We start from the raw sequence: 17,242 nt of genomic DNA on the forward strand, positions 1-17,242 counted from the left end.
TCTGAGGGGCATGTTGAGTTGTCATGCCTGGGGGTGTTACTTGCTTCAGCAGGTATATTCCATGGTTGTTGAATGGCTCAGAATGTGTTGAAAGAAATAACCTACATTACACATGCTTTTCTTATTCTTCCAGACATTTTTATATGGGAAATACCTGTTAACAATCATCTGCATGTATAACTTAAGTCTATTTTACATGCTTGCATTACTGGTATAATTGTAAACAACTTGTTACCAAAGAAAGTCATGCTGCCAAGTCCAGAATTAGGATGGGAGGGGACTGCCAAGTTACCTGGCAAAGGGCATGGGCACAGGGAAGCCAGTAATTGAGACCCATCAATGCAGTGGCTTAGCACATGTGAATATCTAGAGATTATTTCACTTTTCATTCAGAACTTTGAAAATTGTTTATTGTTTGGAGAATCACAACACTGATGGCAACACAATTCATGGTATTTGGGTCATTAATAAAGTATATCTGTATTGGTATGCTTTGGTAGCTGTGGTAAGCAAGTAGTGTTACTACTGTATGTATCAAGGACATGATTGATATTTCTAAAAGTATGTCATTAGTTTCTACAGGTATGGCTTGCAAATTAGTTGACTAGGTAAGTATCCTCAGATTCCAACAATGTGTTCACTGGAGCAGATATGTATGTTTTTAGGTTATAGAATATAGTATGCCAGAAGTTAGTAAAATATTTTGCAGCAAAGCAGTTTGCATTTAGCATTTGTTGCAATGGTTTTGAGATTTATTCCAAAATTAAAATATTTCCGCATATTATCTTATAATGCTTTCTTTTGTATCAGAAGTTGCTTTAAAAGAGAGTGTGTATATAGTGGTTTCACCCATATGTCCTCTTTCATGATATGGGTAAATCATGGCTCCATAGTTAAAGAAATTTCACTATTGGGTTAACTTCTGAATACCAGAGTTAATGGAAGGAGGGCTGATGAACAGTGCTATAGATAATTAAATAAAAAGAAAATGTAGAAGTAATTTTATTTTGAAACCTACAATTTTTCTTTTCCAGTAGCAAATTTACTTTCCTGATTTTTTTTAGGACTGAGAGTAAATGGTTACTGCTGATGCTCCACAGGCATATAAACTTCATGTAGAAAGGAAATCATGCATTGATTGACAGTATTTGATCTTTATGCTAGACTGGTAGCTCATCGTGCGATATCGTGCACAGTAGGCTGCGCGCCGCTTCCGTGGGAGCCGGTGGGAACCGCAGCACGCCGCCGGGAGCCATGCGGCTTCTGCAGGAGACTGAAGTGAGCCGCTGGCACCCATGGGAGCCGTGCCGCTTCCACGGGAGCCAGGAGGGACCCATGCTGCTTCAGTGAGAGGCGGGTCCACTGTCTCCTCTTCAGGCCTGCGCTCAGCCGCGGAGGCTGCGGGTTGGCCCCCCCCACGCCCCCGTCCCTGTCTGTGTCCGCTCCGGCTCTGGGGGGCCGGCCTGAGCCGGGGTGCGGCGGCTCGCCAGCCCCTTATCTCCGTCTCCATCTCCGCTCTGGGCCTCACTTGTGTGTGCAACCTCCTCCTGTCTGGTCATGAACCATTATGGTATCCCAGCCTAATTTGCATATTTCATATATCCTATCTAATACTAGACAAACATGGTAATTGACTGTGCCTTCGCTACACCTCCCATTGGCTAATCAGCGTGATATGCAAATTAGCCACCAACAAAGACGACGGCTAATTTGCATACTGCAGGCAGGGCAGGACAGTGTGAGTGCGAGCCGCCATCCAGGCCCCCGAGTGTGACCCCAGAAGCCACCTGCCTGCCGTCCATGATCGGATCTGATCCCAGGCCGCAGGCGGGCCCCAGAAGCCCCAGAAGCCGCCTGCCTGACGCCCGTGATGGATCTGATCCCAGGCCGCAGGCAGGCCCCAGAAGCCCCAGATGCTGCCTGCCTGCTGCCTGTGATGGATCCGATCCCAGGTCGCACGCTGGCCCCAGATGCCCCAGAAGTCACCTAATATGGCAGTAACTATCAGTAAGCACTCTGAAAGTCAGTGGCATAAATGCACCAATTAAAAGACAGATTGTGAGGGTGAATCAAAAACAAAACCCACTTTAAATATAAAGACACAGATTAAAAGTAAATGAATTAAGTTGCAGCCTGTTTTGCTCAGTGGATAGAGCATTAGCCCATGAACTGAAGGGTCCCAGGTTCAATTCCAGTCAAGGGCATGTACCTCAGTTGCTGGCTTGATCCCCAGTCCCTATCAGAGCATGTGCAGGAGGCAACCAATCAGTGGGTCTCTCCCTTTCCCTTCACTCTCTCTAAAATTCAGTGGAAAAATATCCTTGGGTGAAGGTTAACAAAAACAAAGTAAATGGATTAAGTAACATTAAAGAGATTATAAGAAAAATATATTCCAAATTTTGTTAGTTGTATAATGGTTATGTTTAAATTATTAACACCTCAGAAATTGGGTGAAGGGTACATATAATATGCTGTAGTATTTTATAGTTCTTTTTTACATGTATGAGATTATTTCAAATTAAAATATTAAAAAATTAATAAAATACTAATTGAAATGTATCTGCATTACAGGAAAAATCTCCTAATTGCTTCTAGCATAATTTATTAAATTGTGCTAAAATTTACAAGGGTTCAATTAAAAGATATCTTAATTCTAAATGATATAATAGAAAATATATAATAGTGCAGTTATAAGCACTTATCTGAAAATAAAAATTTAAAGAAGGGATTAGCCAAAGAAAATATATGCACAACCCATGGACACAGACAACAGTATGGTGATGGCCAGAGAGAAGTGGGGGGCAAAAGCTGGGTAGAGGGGCAAAGGGGGGGAAATAGGGACATCCTATATAATAATGATAAAAGGCTAATATGCACATTGACTGAACGGCAGAATGACCGGTTGCTATGATGCGCACTGGCCACCAGGGGGCAGACGCTCAATGCAGGAGCTGCCCCCTGGTGGTCAGTGCACTTACATATGGGGAGTGCCACTCAGCCAGAAGCTGACTCGTGGCTGGCCAGCGCAGAGGTGGTGGCAGGAGCCTCTCCCACCTCTGTGGCAGCACTAAGAATGTCCAGCTAGCCGAAACCGGTTTGGCTCAGTGGATAGAGCGTCGGCCTGTGGACTGAAAGGTCCCAGGTTCGATTCCGGTCAAGGGCATGTACCTGGGTTGTGGGCACATCCCCGGTGGGAGATGTGCAGGAGGCGGCTGATCGATGTTTCTCTCTCATCGATGTTTCTAACTTTCTATCTCTCTCCCTTCCTCTCTGTCAAAAATCAATAAAATATATTTAAAAAACATATATAAAAAAAAAAAAAAAAAAAAGAATGTCCAGCTAACAGTTTAGACCCAATCCCTTGGGGGCCTACGACTTTAGTCGGACATCCCCCGAGGGCTCCCTGGCTGCCAGAAGGATGTCTGACTGCAAGCTTAGGCTTGTTCCCCCAGGGAGTGGGCCTAAGTCGACAGGTGGACATCCCCCAAGGGGTCCTGGATGGCAAATGGGCGCAGGCCGGGCTGAGGGACCACACCCCCCCCCCCCCCCGAGTGCACAAATTTTTGTGCACCGGCCTCTAGTATATATATTATAAAAATAACCCCCAAATACCAACTATTGTTTAATTGTTGTTGTTAATCCTCACCCGAGGATATTTTTCCATTGATTTTTAGAGAGAGTGGAATGGAGGGAGGGAGTGGAAGAGAGAGAGAGACATTGACATTGATGTGAAAGACTAGTAGCTATTTTCTAAAGCATCCTGTTCTATAAACTGTAATAAGTGTTGGTCATTCTCAGTACAGAATAGTGGACTCTGAAAAGTGGAAGGCCAGTATCCGAAAGAACCTAAGGGACATTATCGGAGCAGAAACAATAAGCTTTTGAGTGAATCCTAAATCAATGCATGGAACTATTATATCTTTTGATTGAAAACTAAGCAATCTTAACTTAAATTGTTTCTCTATAGGGAAATAGATAAAGTTGGGTGGGGCTTGTTAAATATTTCTTGAAGTGTAGTGGTTTTGTGCGTAAATGATCAGATTGGAGTTGGCAGGTTAAGATTATTGGACAAAGTGCCTCTGAGCCTCAGTTTCTACAAGTGTAAAATAGTAACAATAACATCTTGATGTAAAAAGGTTGGAATGTTTTGAACTCGGGCAACCTATGAAAATTCCCAGCATATTTCTTGTTGAATAATAGAGATTCATATGCTTATTGAATCAGGATCTAAGATAGACAATGTTAATAAGATTATTAATATTAGTTTTACTCCTTGCTCAGAGTACCAGTAGTTTAATTAGGGGGATTTTTCAGTTTTCATAAAATATAATAGTGTCATTTATATTAATACTAGAGGCCCAGTGCATGAAATTCACGCACAGGTAGGGTTCCTAGGCCTGTCCGGCAATCAGGGCTGATTTGTGGGGTGATCGGGGGCCCCCCGCTTGCACCCGCCTTGGCTGGCCTGGCGCCGCCCACTCACTGGTCAGGGCCTGTGGGCTGAGGGCAGGTCCTGGGTTGAGCATCTGTCCCCTGGTGGTCAGTGCGTGTCATAGCGACTGGTCATTCTGCTGTTCGCTTGATTTGCATATTAGGGTTTTATAGAGATTTGGTTTATGTATTTAAACTCCTTGAGCATTTTAACTTTGAATTTACGTGAGCTTAAATAATAATAAAAACTGGCAGTTTTTTTACATGTTAAATGTCATCATTGAGTGGCAGAGTTAAGTTTCATACTTAATAGTCCAGGATTTACATGTACCTTGTTGCTTATAGCAGAAGTGGAGAAACGTTTTCTGTAAAGGGCCAGATAATAAATATTGTAGCCTTTGCAGGTCATCTGTAGTCTCTGTTGCATATTCTTGTTTGAAATTATAACCCTTTAAACATGTGAAAACCATTCTTAGATGAAGAATAGCTCAGAAACAGGCCAGTGGTTCTATTTGATCTGTAGGTGGTTGTTTGAAGACTCTAATCTGTGAAATTCCAATATTTTCAGTTCACAGTATAAATCCTTTTATAACTGGCTTTTTCTTCATTCCCAGAAGAAATGTTTAATAACAGTGATCTCAGTTTTTGTTTTCCATATCTGCTCTCTGTATTCCAGTCTTCTAGCCATTTTGCTGATGCTGTTTTATTTATACTGAATCTTTTTTGCAAGGCCTATCAGAGTTTGTACTTTCCTGTCAAATCTTCCAGGAGTCTTTTAGCCCACAGGGATGAAAACCTCCACTCATAGTTTAAACTCTTAAAAAAAAAAATAGCATTCACTATAAGATTTTACATGTGTTTTTGTTTTTATTGCTCTCATTGTTTCTTCTTTATTAGATATTTCTATGGCATAATCTTTCATATTTGTTCATTATACCTAGAGCAGTGAGAATATATGAGTATAATATCTAAGGGAGTTTCAAACTTTATACACATGTGAGTTTTATTGGGCTAGTGATGAGTTTTTTTTAAAAAATTCAAAGTTAAAATATTTTTTGGTTAAAAGTCCTGGGTCCTACTCCCTGGAGATTCTGACCCTGTATGTGGATTGAGGCACAGGAGCATCTGTATTTTCAGCCAGAATCCCATGTGATTCTGATGCTGACTGCTGTGGACCACCTTTGAGAAAATCAATATAGAATCTATAGGTTCCAGACTAGGGCTCAGAACCTGTGATCTGGTTTCAGCAACACTAATTGATGAACCTTCTCACGTTGGGCAGCAAACTTCTTTTCCTGAGCTTCATTTTCCTTTGTAATCCATGGTAAGTACCTGTCCTGCCTATTTCATGGGGTTGATTTGAAGATAGTGTATGTGAAAATGTTTTGAAACTGACATAATATATAAATGTAAGATGCCAGTTTTATGTGCAAAGATACCTATTCAATCGATGACTAAGCTCAGAAAAAAAAGCATCATATAGGAAAATAGTGTGCTTTGAACTGAATTCAGTGAGTTTAGTGTAGAGAGAATTTTTTGCTGAATTTCAGTCAATATGATGGTATTATTTTTCCATGTTGAGCACTCTTTTTTTAAAAAAAATTTAAATTCCTTATTGTTGAAAGTATTGCATATTGTCTCCCTTTTTCCCCCATTGACCTCTCCCTGGCCACTCCCACCCCCCAAAACATGCCCTCACCCCCCTACTGTCTATGTCCATTGGTTATGCTTATATGCATACATACAAGTCCTTTGGTTGATCTCTTACCCCCCTTCATACTCTCCCCTGCCTTCCCTCTGAGGTTTGACGGTCTGTTTGAATTTTCTATGTCTCTGGATATATTTTTGTTCATCTGTTTACATTGTTCATTATTATGATAGTATTAATAAATATGAAAAGTTAGCTCATTAATGATGATAATAACATTAAAGCATTAACTATAAAAATTTAATTACCTGAGAGAATATCTGCCTAGTGAGGTATTTGAGGTTTAAGACCATCTAACTAAAATATTGAGGCACACTGTTGAATTATTTAAAAGGATATTTGTTTAATTTTTGATTATTTTTTAAGAAATATACATATGTATTTTGAAATAAAGGTATGGTGTTAGAGTTCTCTCTTAGTTCTAGCTGAATCTAATCAGTAGTAACAGTATTCTTTTATACTAATTGTTGGCTTTCACTGAATATCTAATTAACAAAAAAATGTAGGAAATATTATCTTTGCTTTGTACATGCTGTAATATGTGGGTCTTTTTGAATGATGACTGACAACCCATAGTATCTAGAAGGAGTCAGACGTTAGTTTCTGACTACTATGAGCATTTATTTAACTTTTTGTTGCATTGATATCCATTCCTCTCAACCATTCTAGCTCCTTCTCATCTCTCAGCTTTTCTTATTTCTTTCTTGTCATTGTTATCTTTTTTAAAGTCTTGAGTCTAATCAATCTATCTATCTATTTATCTACCTGCCTAAGCAACTGCTACAACAGAATAAGCAGTCGCTATGACCTGCACTGACCACTAGAGGTCAGATGCTCAATGCAGGAGTTGCCTCCAGACCAATGGGGCCTGCTGGCCGGGCCCCTGGCTGGGATGGGGAACCGGGGTTGAGTGGTGGCGGGTGTGGCCCCATTCCTAGGGGGACCAAGGGCCAGTTCCCTCCTCGGGGCCAGTGGCTAACCTCCTGGGTCTGACCAACTGGCAGGTACATATGACGCATACTGGCAGTCCTATCTAATAAAAGACAAATAGGGTAATTAACCGTACCTCCGATACGCTTCCCATTGGCTAATCAGGGCGATATGCAAATTAACTGCCAACCAAGATGGTGGCTGGCAGCCACGCAGCTGAAGCGAACATGAGGCTTGGTTGCCCCAGTTATGGAGGAAGCCAAGGTTCCCCGCCTGCCGCGGCCCGGCTCTGAGCCTGAAAGCAACAGCTCCGAAAGCAACTATGTTTCAATTATAGAAGCTAAACAAACCCCAGATACCTGGTTTCAGCCAGCTGAGGTCTCAGAGCTGGAGCTGCAACAGTGTTTCAATTATAGAAGCCACACAAACCCCAGATACCTGCTTTCAGCAGCCGAGGCCTCAAGCTGGAGCCGGGCCTCAGAGTTGGAGCCAGCTCTCAGCTCCAGTGACAGCTATAGAGGGTAAATAAATCCCAGAATAAAAAAAGAAAAAAAGGAGAGGTTGGGAGCTTCAGTCGCCCACCAGCCTGAAAACGGCCCTTAGCCCCTCACCCAGACTGGCCAGGCACCCCAGTGGGGACCCCTGGGTGTGACCAGATGCAAACAGCCATCAGCCCCTCATCCAGGCTGGTCAGGCACCCAAGCGGGACCCCCACCCTGATCCGGGACACCCTTTAGGGCAAACCAGCCAGCCCCCACCCGTGCACCAGGCCTCTATCCTATATAGTAAAAGGGTAATATGCAAACTGACCCTAACAGCAGAAAGACTGGGAATGACTGGTCACTATGACACACACTGACCACCAGGGAGCAGACGCTCAATGCAGGAGCTGCTCTCTGGTGGTCAGTGTGCTCCCACAGGGGGAGCTCTGCTCAGCCACAAGCCAGGCTGACAGCTGCCAGTACAGCGGTGGTGGTGGGAGCCTCTCCTGCCTCCTCAGCAGAGCTAAGGATGTCCGACTGCAGTTTAGGCCTGCTCCCCGCTGGCAAGTGGATATCCCCTGAGGGCTGCCGGGCTGCCAGAGGGATGTCTGAGTGCCATCTTAGGCCCAATCCCCCGGGGAGCAGGCCTAAGCCAGCAAGTGGTCATCCCCCGAGGGGTCCCAGACTGTGAGAGGGCACAGGCCGAGCTGAGGGACCTTCCCTCCCCCCCCCCCCCCAATGCATAAATTTTTGTGCACCGGGCCTCTAGTTTAAAAATAAATGTTGACTCGCTCATGCGTGATACATATAAAGTTCTCGTTGGTGCCAGTCACATGCATGTGTTAATTTTATAATACTATATTATATATACACTATTTTGACATGTAATTTTTTGCAATGTTATTACTGCACAAATACTCTAATTTCCTTTCAATGTGCACAAATCCATGCACCGGGCCACTAGTTAAAAATATAAATTGTTAGAGTTTTTTGTTCTTTTATAAACCTTGTTAATGGAGATGTTGATATATCTACAAAAGTGGACAGAATAATATAACAAACTTTATTAACATACAATCCTATCCCTTTTTTATTCGTTTGAAGCAAATCCACATCAATACAATTTCATCTGTAAATTCATCAGCTAATTTACCTCTGAAAAAAAAAAGGATTTAAAAAATAACCACAGTACAATGTTTGTGTACATAAAAGTTAACAGTAATATAGTTATTTATCCAGTGTTCAAACTTCTTTTTGTTGCATAAATTTCCCCTTTACCTTCCCTTAAGAGTCTTTTGAATCACGATGCAAGTAAGGCCTACATATTATGAATGGAAATATGGGTTTTAAAACTGTACTGCTGATAAAGGATTGGAGGCTCAATAGATCTCAGTCTGTCCTGTAAAGTCCTGGCTGGCAGGCAACTTTTTGGGGCCTGTATTATTTCATCTGTAGGAGAGAGTCAGATTTGTGTCAAGACAGGAAGAGGCAGTGCTCAGACCTGGTGGCTACTTTGGGTCTGGATACTCTGTAACCTGGGGGCCCTGCCATCTTATTACGTCCCTGGGAAACACTGCCACTCAGGTGGCTTCCAGGCCTTGCAGCAAACTCATAACACAGGTGCTCCATAGTACACATCTCAGTTTTAGTCCTTCACCTATGTCTTTTCCATTGCTCCAGCATCTGCTGCTACTCAGGCTCCTGAAAATTGATGCTGGGTTCTTACTACAGAGTAGGGAGCCTGTTTGGCTTCTACGACAGTATCTGGCATTCATCTTGGCAACAGAGGGTGCCATCTGGTCTTGAGGTGCTTTATGAGCTGGTAAGAAGAAACTTGAAATAGGCTCTGGGCCCATAGATTTTTGAGGGATTGCTGATGACATTGTTGGTTCTGTTTCATGAAATTCAAGCCATTCTGTGCAGGCAAGATCAGCTGTGTATAAGAGTAGCCTGAGGCCATGTCTATTAGGAACTTATTGAAGATTTAGATATGTTTTCTCAGTATTCTACTGGACAGTGGATCCCACTAATTCCGCTAGGACTAGCTCATACTGGCCTGTAATGTTGGGATCTTTTCAAAGATGGAGTGGCTGCAAACATCCATCTGGTACCATAACTTGTTCTCCTTTGTGCCATCTAGTGCAGTGTGGTGCCATAGGTCTTAGTGCAGGTGAGTAGGGTCTCCTGGTAGTGTGAATGCTGTGATGCGTCACCTGCTCTGCTTGCTGGGGCAGGGGAGATCAGATCGGGGTGAGTGTGATTTTCGGCTACCTGCTTCAGTGTCTCTGAACCCCCTATTCATGAATGGCAACTATAAGAATCTGATCTTGGTCAGAGACTGCTCAAAGCCATGGCACACAAGCCAAATCTGTATGCTCCCTCTCTCCTCCCCCTGCGCCCCCCCCCCCAACATTTTATTATGAAATATTCAAATATACAGAAAATTAGAGAAATTATGCAGGTACAGTAAACATTGTGCTGTATTTAGCAAGTATCTGTGTATCTATCCATTAGCTTAGTCATCTTAATATTTTTTATGGCATTTCAAAATAAGTTGCAAATGTCACTTCACATTACACCTAAAATCTTTAGTGTATCATTAATTACAATTCATTATTTGTTAATTTTTTTGAGCTATAATTTACATATAGTGAAATGTAAAAATCTTAAGTACCTTTAGAAGAGTTTTGATAAATGCATCTAGTTTTGTAAACCGAAGCTCTATAGAGATACAGAACAAGACCATCATCCCAAAGTTCCCTGACATCCCTTCCTATTTAATCCCTCTCCCTTCCAGAGGCAACCATTGTTTTGATTTTTATTCATATTCATATAAGTAAAGTTATAAAGAATGTGCTTTTTGTGTGTGTATAAAACTTTTTTTTGAGTTATGCGGTTTGTTCCTCTTTATTACTGATCACTATTCTGTTATGTGAATATATCAATAATTCATTCTTCATTGTCAGATATAAGTTTAGTGAATATTTTCTCTCAGTCTGTGGCTTTCTCATTTATTTTTATGTTGGTGTCTTTTGATAAGCAGGAGTTTGTCTTTTTGGTAAAATAACATCAATTCGTAGTTCTATAATTACTACTTTCTCTATTCTCTTAAGAAATCTGCCTGCTCTCGAATGAGAATAATCTCATTTAATATTTTAGAAGCTCTGAACTTTAGTTTTTACATTTACATCTGTGAATCATCTCATTACTTTTACTGTATGTATCATGTCAAATATGTTCATATATTTTCATGAATCTATATCGTTGTTCCAGCTTCGTTTGTTCAAAACACTTTCTTAAATGGATTACTCTGGAGTCCTTGTCAAAAATGAGATGACCTTATAAGTATTGGTATGTTTCTGGGCTTTTTATTCAGTGTCATTTGTTTATTCATTGGTAGTTAGGCCAGTATCACACTGTGTTGAAGTAAGTCTTGAAGTCAGCTAGTGCAAGCCCCTCAGTTTCACTTTTTAAAAGGTTGTTTTACGTATTCTGGGTCAGAGGTGGCAAACTATGGCCACCCAGCCAAATTTATATGGTTATTTGAGTTATCTACTATTGTTTGATATGGAGAGCAATTCGGTTGTCCCTTTCTGTCCTCATAATCCCCCTCCCCTATTGGAAGCTGCTGGTACCAGTCTTCTTTGGGAGTTGGTGATGCAGTCACCTTTGGCCAGCTGCTCAAAGGAGCACTGGGATCTGAGTGCTACTGGGACAGAGAATGAAAGTGACCCAGGGTCGTTAGTCAGATATCTGTTTCTTGTATCAGTTTTGACGAGTTGTACTTTTCAGGAAATTTGCCTGTTTCATCTCAGTTGTCATATTTACTGATGTACAGTTATTCATAATAGTTCCTATTTTGTAATGTGTATAGGGTCTGTAATAATTCTGCTGTATAATCTGTGACTCTGGGTTATTTGCTTTCCTTAGCTTGTTAAGGTGGAACCTAAGGTCATTGATTTGAGAACTTTCTCTTCTAATATTATTTTAAAGGAGTAAATTTCTCTAACCTTTGCTTTAACTGCTTTGCACAAATTTTGGTATGTTGTGTTTTATCATTCAGTGCAAAATGTAGAGTATTATCTGATATTTATATTATTCCTCTGTAGTGATATGTCAATTTGAAGCTTAACTTTTTTTTTTTTTTAATATATTTTATTGATTTTTCACAGAGAGGAAGGGAGAGAGATAGAGAGTTAGAAACATCGATGAGAGAGAAACATCGATCAGCTGCCTCCTACACATCTCCCACCGGGGATGTGCCCGCAACCCAGGTACATGCCCTTGACCGGAATCGAACCTGGGACCTTTCAGTCCACAGGCCGACGCTCTATCCACTGAGCCAAACCGGTTTCGGCCTTTTTAACTTTTTAACACATTGCGTACCGCATAGAAATCTCTAAGACATATGCCAGGGACCGGACGTTTTTGGGCAAACTGCACGTTATTTAAGTCATCATAACTACAGATCATAATGCACTTTAGGTGTTGTTTTCCATAATTATAACATTTTTATTTACAAAAACAATTAAACAATTAAAGTTCCTAGTACTTTTTTAATGTATGGTACTGTGTAAAACATTTTCCTCTATGAAGAGGGACCAAACAAAATTTACGTAAGTATCTAGATTCGCTCCTTTTTCCATGGGCGGCACAAACTCTGCAGGCTCTCGTAGGAAATTTTTTCTTTCCACTCGCTGGAATACACGTAGGTTCATGCTGCTTCATATCACCTGACAACCTTTTGGGTGGATCTTTACGTGGTGCTCTCCTTGCACCCCCAGGGGAAGGGCTGGACAGATTTGTCTCTGGTTCCGGAGAGCCTTCATTATTGTCATCCGTTATCCAGTCTCTCGCCACCATAGCAGAAACTGTTTATACTTCATTTTTGCTTGTGGATTGAGGACGTTGTACACTCTAAATGAATTGAAAAGTCCACAGTTTATAAGGTACAGCACTACTTTTTTTTGTCCATTTCATCGTTTTCCTTAGAATGGAACAACACGAAAGGAATTGATCCACACGGTCAACGCCTTTCATGTGGGCATTGTATTCCTTGATGCAGGTAGGTTTTACAGTATTCTCTCCCGTTTTTCTATTTTTCTTTTCCTGTTGTCGAGACAGAAGTGTCATGGATCGTTGATATCATTCAGACAACCCGCTTGTCTTTCCATGCTAGGAGAAGAACATCGCCTTTTCTGGAAAATGTTATGTCACCTTTCTTCATTCTTGATGTTTACATTTTCAAATTTGCGGTAAGCCTCTACTCTCCCTAATAGTCCCACAGACTCTAGTTTTGTTCTGTAACAGCAATTCAGCAGTAGATGTAGCATTGTAATCATTATCCTGGTAAATATGGTGCCATATGCCAAGATAGGGTCCAAGGACTGAAATAACAGTTTCTTGCAATTTCCTTCCTTCAGCAGTGTATATCTCCATATTGCAGATATAGCTGGTGTCACTCTCGCACACCATCCGAACAAGTAAACTGTATTTTGTTATTTTCGCTGGGTTGTACGTGCGAAGTTTTAAACGTCCTCTCCATGGAATCATTCCCTCATCCAAAGACAACTGTTGCTTTGGTTTGTATATTTGAAATTTATGCAGGAAATAATCCAGCACAGGTTGGATCTTGAAAAGTCTCCCCGAGCGACTGTCCATTTTGGCGTTATCATTGAAATGCCAGAATGTCCATATTTGCTCAAATCTATGGCGACTCATTGTCTGTGGAAATATAGGGGTACATATCAAAGGATCTGTTGACCAATAGTCTTTCAAGCTATCTTTTCTTGTTTGACCCATCAGAATAATTAGGCCAAGGAATTTCTTGATGTCCTTCTGTGTAACCGGAGACCACTTTAGTGTTCTAGATGGTGTTTTGCATTTCATTGCGGTAGATCGTGATGGTTGGACAGCTCTTTGCACAACATCTCAAACAATTCATCACCAAAAAAGAGATTGGTCACAGATGGTACAGAGTCACACTGAGATGGAAATGTAGTGACCCCAGCATGACCTTCAAACATTTGTAAGCATGGTGGTGTGTCAATTTCAGACCAACAATTATCAGTAGCTTCGTCAGTGTCGGAATCACTTGAAAGCACCGCAACCTTGCGCTTCCTTACAGGCCTAATAATATCACTGTCAGTAGAATCGTCTCCGGAATCATCAAAACAGTTATCCGCATCTTCGATCTCACTAGGAATATCTGATAAATTATCGTTAAATACTTCCGGGAGTGTATCAGTTTCGTTGGTTTCCTTCCTTTTTCTGAGAGAGGGCATTTCTAAAAGCTCCAGGAACTTGAAGACGAAGACTATTCGAATGACCAAAATACAATGTAACTGCAATGCTTTATGGATTCGTGCAATTATATAGTTTTTCGTAGATTGACCTGCACGGTTTCCACCAATGAGATCGCTTCATTTGATGTGGACTGTGCCACACCAGCACTGCCAAGGGTGTCTCTGAGTGGGGGGGGGGGTGAAAGGATTAAGGAAAGACAGACAAGAGAATAATAGCTGGGTCTCGGTGGGACGCTGCTCCCTGAAGAGGAGACAACGCCAGTGCCCACAAGCCGTGTCTTTATTTTATAGCAGATGCCACGAGGCAAAGTAGGGGCGTGATCGCATTATTTACAGCATTCTCGTGAGTCTCAACCCTACTCAACTACATGCACCTAAACCAGGGGTGGGCAAACTTTTTGACACGAGGGCCACAATGGGTTCTTAAACTGGACCGGAGGGCTGGAACAAAGGCATGGATGGAGTGTTTGTGTGAACTAATATAAATTCAAAGTAAACATCATTACATAAAAGGGTACGGTCTTTTTTTTTTTTTTTTTTTTTTTTTTTAGTTTTATTCATTTCAAACGGGCCGGATCTGGCCCGCTGGCCGTAGTTTTCCCACGGCTGACCTAAACTCTATCACAAGGCACGTGGGGCTACGTGTTCGGACCATAGGTTCAAGCTTACAACCACAGCCGTTGGCTATGATTGTGCTGGGAGGGCCCTGCCCTCCAGCTGGGACTTGCACGTGGCAGTGAGAGGACCCTGTCCTTTCATTAGTCCGAGGCTTGAACCTGGCCAACACACTGTAACCGCGCCCCACAGTGGACAAGACAGTGTGTTGACATCTAAGGTCCATAACAGATGGCGCGCGAAACACGAGAAAACTCGTGAGCGGTCCTTAACAGATGGCGCATGAAACATGAGAAAACTCGTGAGCTGTACGCAATGTGGCATTCTGTCTTTCGTTGGACGGCTCCTTGCTGGACAGAATCTCCAGGCGTTCTTACTGGCTGAATATCTGGTATGCTTGCTGGGATTTCGTTTTCTACTAAGTGCACAGACTGCTTGTCTGCTGTCTCCCGGCATCCCATGTGAGACTGGATCTGGTGGGCCTGTTTGTGCGTTTGCTGGTACAGCGGTTCCACGTTGCTGGCCCAGCCGGGTCTGGTTCCCAAACCTGATTCTGCTTCTTGAGTGTGTCCCTTATGGGTGCGAGGAGTTGAAATCTTCAGTTTGTTGGGTTAAGCTGCAAAAGCTCAGGTGGTTCCTTTTGTGCCACTGGCACAGCTTGGCGGTGATGTAAATTGAGTAGGGCGGGATCTCGGAATCACCAGGGCGGAGCAAACAGCAATGGTGTCTCCGTGACTCCTTGCCTCTCCGCGACTCTGTGTCTCCGTGTCCCGTCCCCAAGTGCCGGCAAGCAGCTCCGCGAGAAAGCCGGCCTCGCTTTCCGACCCACTGCAAGGCAGTCCCGCTTCTCCCTATAGGGGTCTGGGACCTCTGTTCTTGGCACCTCTGCATATCCTACTCAATCTCAATGCTCTTCTTTCTTCCCTTCCAGTTGTAGAACTTCCACTGGGGCAGCTTTCCCATGGTTCTGAATGATAGCTGTTTTGTCTTATAGTTGGTATTTTCAGTGTTGTTGTGGGAGGCAGCACGCGCAGGTCTGTACCTTACGCCGCCATCTTGGTTCTCCCAGGAGCACTATTTCTGATTGCCACGTAATTAGTCTTGTACTGACTTGTTTGGTGTGCACAACAGGAAATATTTCGCTTTCGGAGAACAAGAAAAATAGGTTTCTTTGCATTACACTTAGTAATTTGTGCAGTTATTCAGTGTCTCGTAAGTTAATGTTCAAGAAAAAATATTAATTTTTATTAAAATGTTCTATTATTTTCTGTTAACAATTACTCATTTATTTCAGTCCTTTGTATTCAGCATGTTTCTATGAAAATTGAAGCTTTTGGGTTTTTTTGCAGCCCACATAAACTTAAACCGTATTTATTTGGCCCATGTTAGCCTTTGAGTTTGACATGCTTGCTCTAAAGAACCTTTTTGTGATAATTGGCTATGGATTAGGTAATAATAACATAGAATGTTGATTTCCTGATTTAATAATTTAGCTCTGGTTATATAAAAGAATTCTTATTTTGAGGAGATATACATTTATGGGTGAAGGTTCATGTTTCTAATTTAACCAGTTAATTGCCACGATATTTTGAATTAAATTAAAAAGGTCCACAGGTTTCATCTCTAGATGTTTATGGTATACAAATGGTTAAATGGTTAGGAAAAAATTGTATCTATCTTGAGAGAATGATGTAGCAATGTTAACAGTAGAGACTCTGAATAAAGAGTGTATGTGGCTTCTTTCTACTATTGCAGCTTTCTGTAAAACACACTATTTCATAAGAAAAAACAGGCAGAACTAAATTTTAGTGTTTAAGGATGTATACACTTGGGGTAGACAATAAAAAAAGTGATTTTAAAAATTTTAGAAAATATAGCTGACTATTTAACATTTAACTGTGTAAGGACTTTATAGACTAAAAGCAGTGGAAGAAATAAAAAAGTAAAAATTGATAAATGTAACTAGTTAAAACGTGGAAACTTGTTAAAGACATCGAAAACAAAATTAAAAGGCAGAATACTTGTTTTGTTACCCATACAGGGTAATTTGACGTCTTAGTTTGAGAAAGTAGGGCATTTTTCTCAAAACTATTCTGACTTCAAAAATGAAATAAATCTTCATTTATAAAACTATAATTTGCGTAGCACATTCATGAATAAACGTGTGTTTAAGGGTAGAAGATTCTTACTAAGCTAATGCACCTTGCTGAGGGATGAAGAGAGGAAGGCTTCTTGTCCCAAGAAAACCACAAAATGCCCAGCTGATTGGACCAGGAATGAACACCTAACTCTGGGGGCTGGTGATTAATCAGATCCTCTCTAATTAAGAAACTGAATTCAGGCTCACAGAAACTGGATTCAAGTGATGAATCACTTGATGTGCCATCTAATGAATAAACAGAAAAAAAATTAATACTAATATAGGAAGAGCAGGATTAGACATAGTATGAGAAACAAAAGTGATAATCTCTGTGTTTAGGGTGGGGGTGTGTATGTGACATGGAGAGAGGGGTTTGGAAATAGATATTCAGACCACCTGGGTCCCAGATATCTTCCTGTTTGCAACCCAGGTTCCCATAAAGTTTTTTGTCTTGTTCTCTTCAAGCATTGTTGTATGCCTCTCTAAACTTGTTTTATCTGATCTGGTGGCTGGATTTTGGTTCTTTGCAGCCTAACTGGAATACAGTTCTATCTGGCGTTAGAGACATTAAATGAAATAAGGCATGGGATGTGCTGAGTTGTGTATACTGCCTTTTACTAAGTCTCCACAG

General features: G+C 41.5%; 1 protein-coding gene across 17 annotated transcripts in view; it reads left to right on the forward strand.

Annotated features, from left to right (window-relative positions):
• Positions 1–17,242, forward strand: part of AGFG1 (ArfGAP with FG repeats 1) — a 68,623-nt gene that overhangs the window by 14,652 nt on the left and 36,729 nt on the right. The window contains exons 1-2 of one of the 17 annotated variants that reach the window (XM_036320733.1): positions 12,459–12,500; positions 12,676–12,806. The exons of 14 other annotated variants lie outside the window; for them this stretch is intronic. In XM_036320733.1, coding sequence (XP_036176626.1) covers positions 12,762–12,806 — 45 coding nt within the window. In that variant the 5' untranslated portion in view covers positions 12,459–12,500; positions 12,676–12,761. Of the gene's footprint in view, positions 1–12,458; positions 12,501–12,599; positions 12,617–12,675; positions 12,807–17,242 lie in introns of those variants that run through there. 2 more of the 17 variants (XM_036320734.1, XM_036320729.1) reach the window with 2 other exon arrangements.

The sequence above is a fragment of the Myotis myotis genome, unplaced genomic scaffold (genome assembly GCF_014108235.1).
Source record: "Myotis myotis isolate mMyoMyo1 unplaced genomic scaffold, mMyoMyo1.p scaffold_m19_p_8, whole genome shotgun sequence".
Taxonomy (NCBI): domain Eukaryota; kingdom Metazoa; phylum Chordata; class Mammalia; order Chiroptera; family Vespertilionidae; genus Myotis; species Myotis myotis.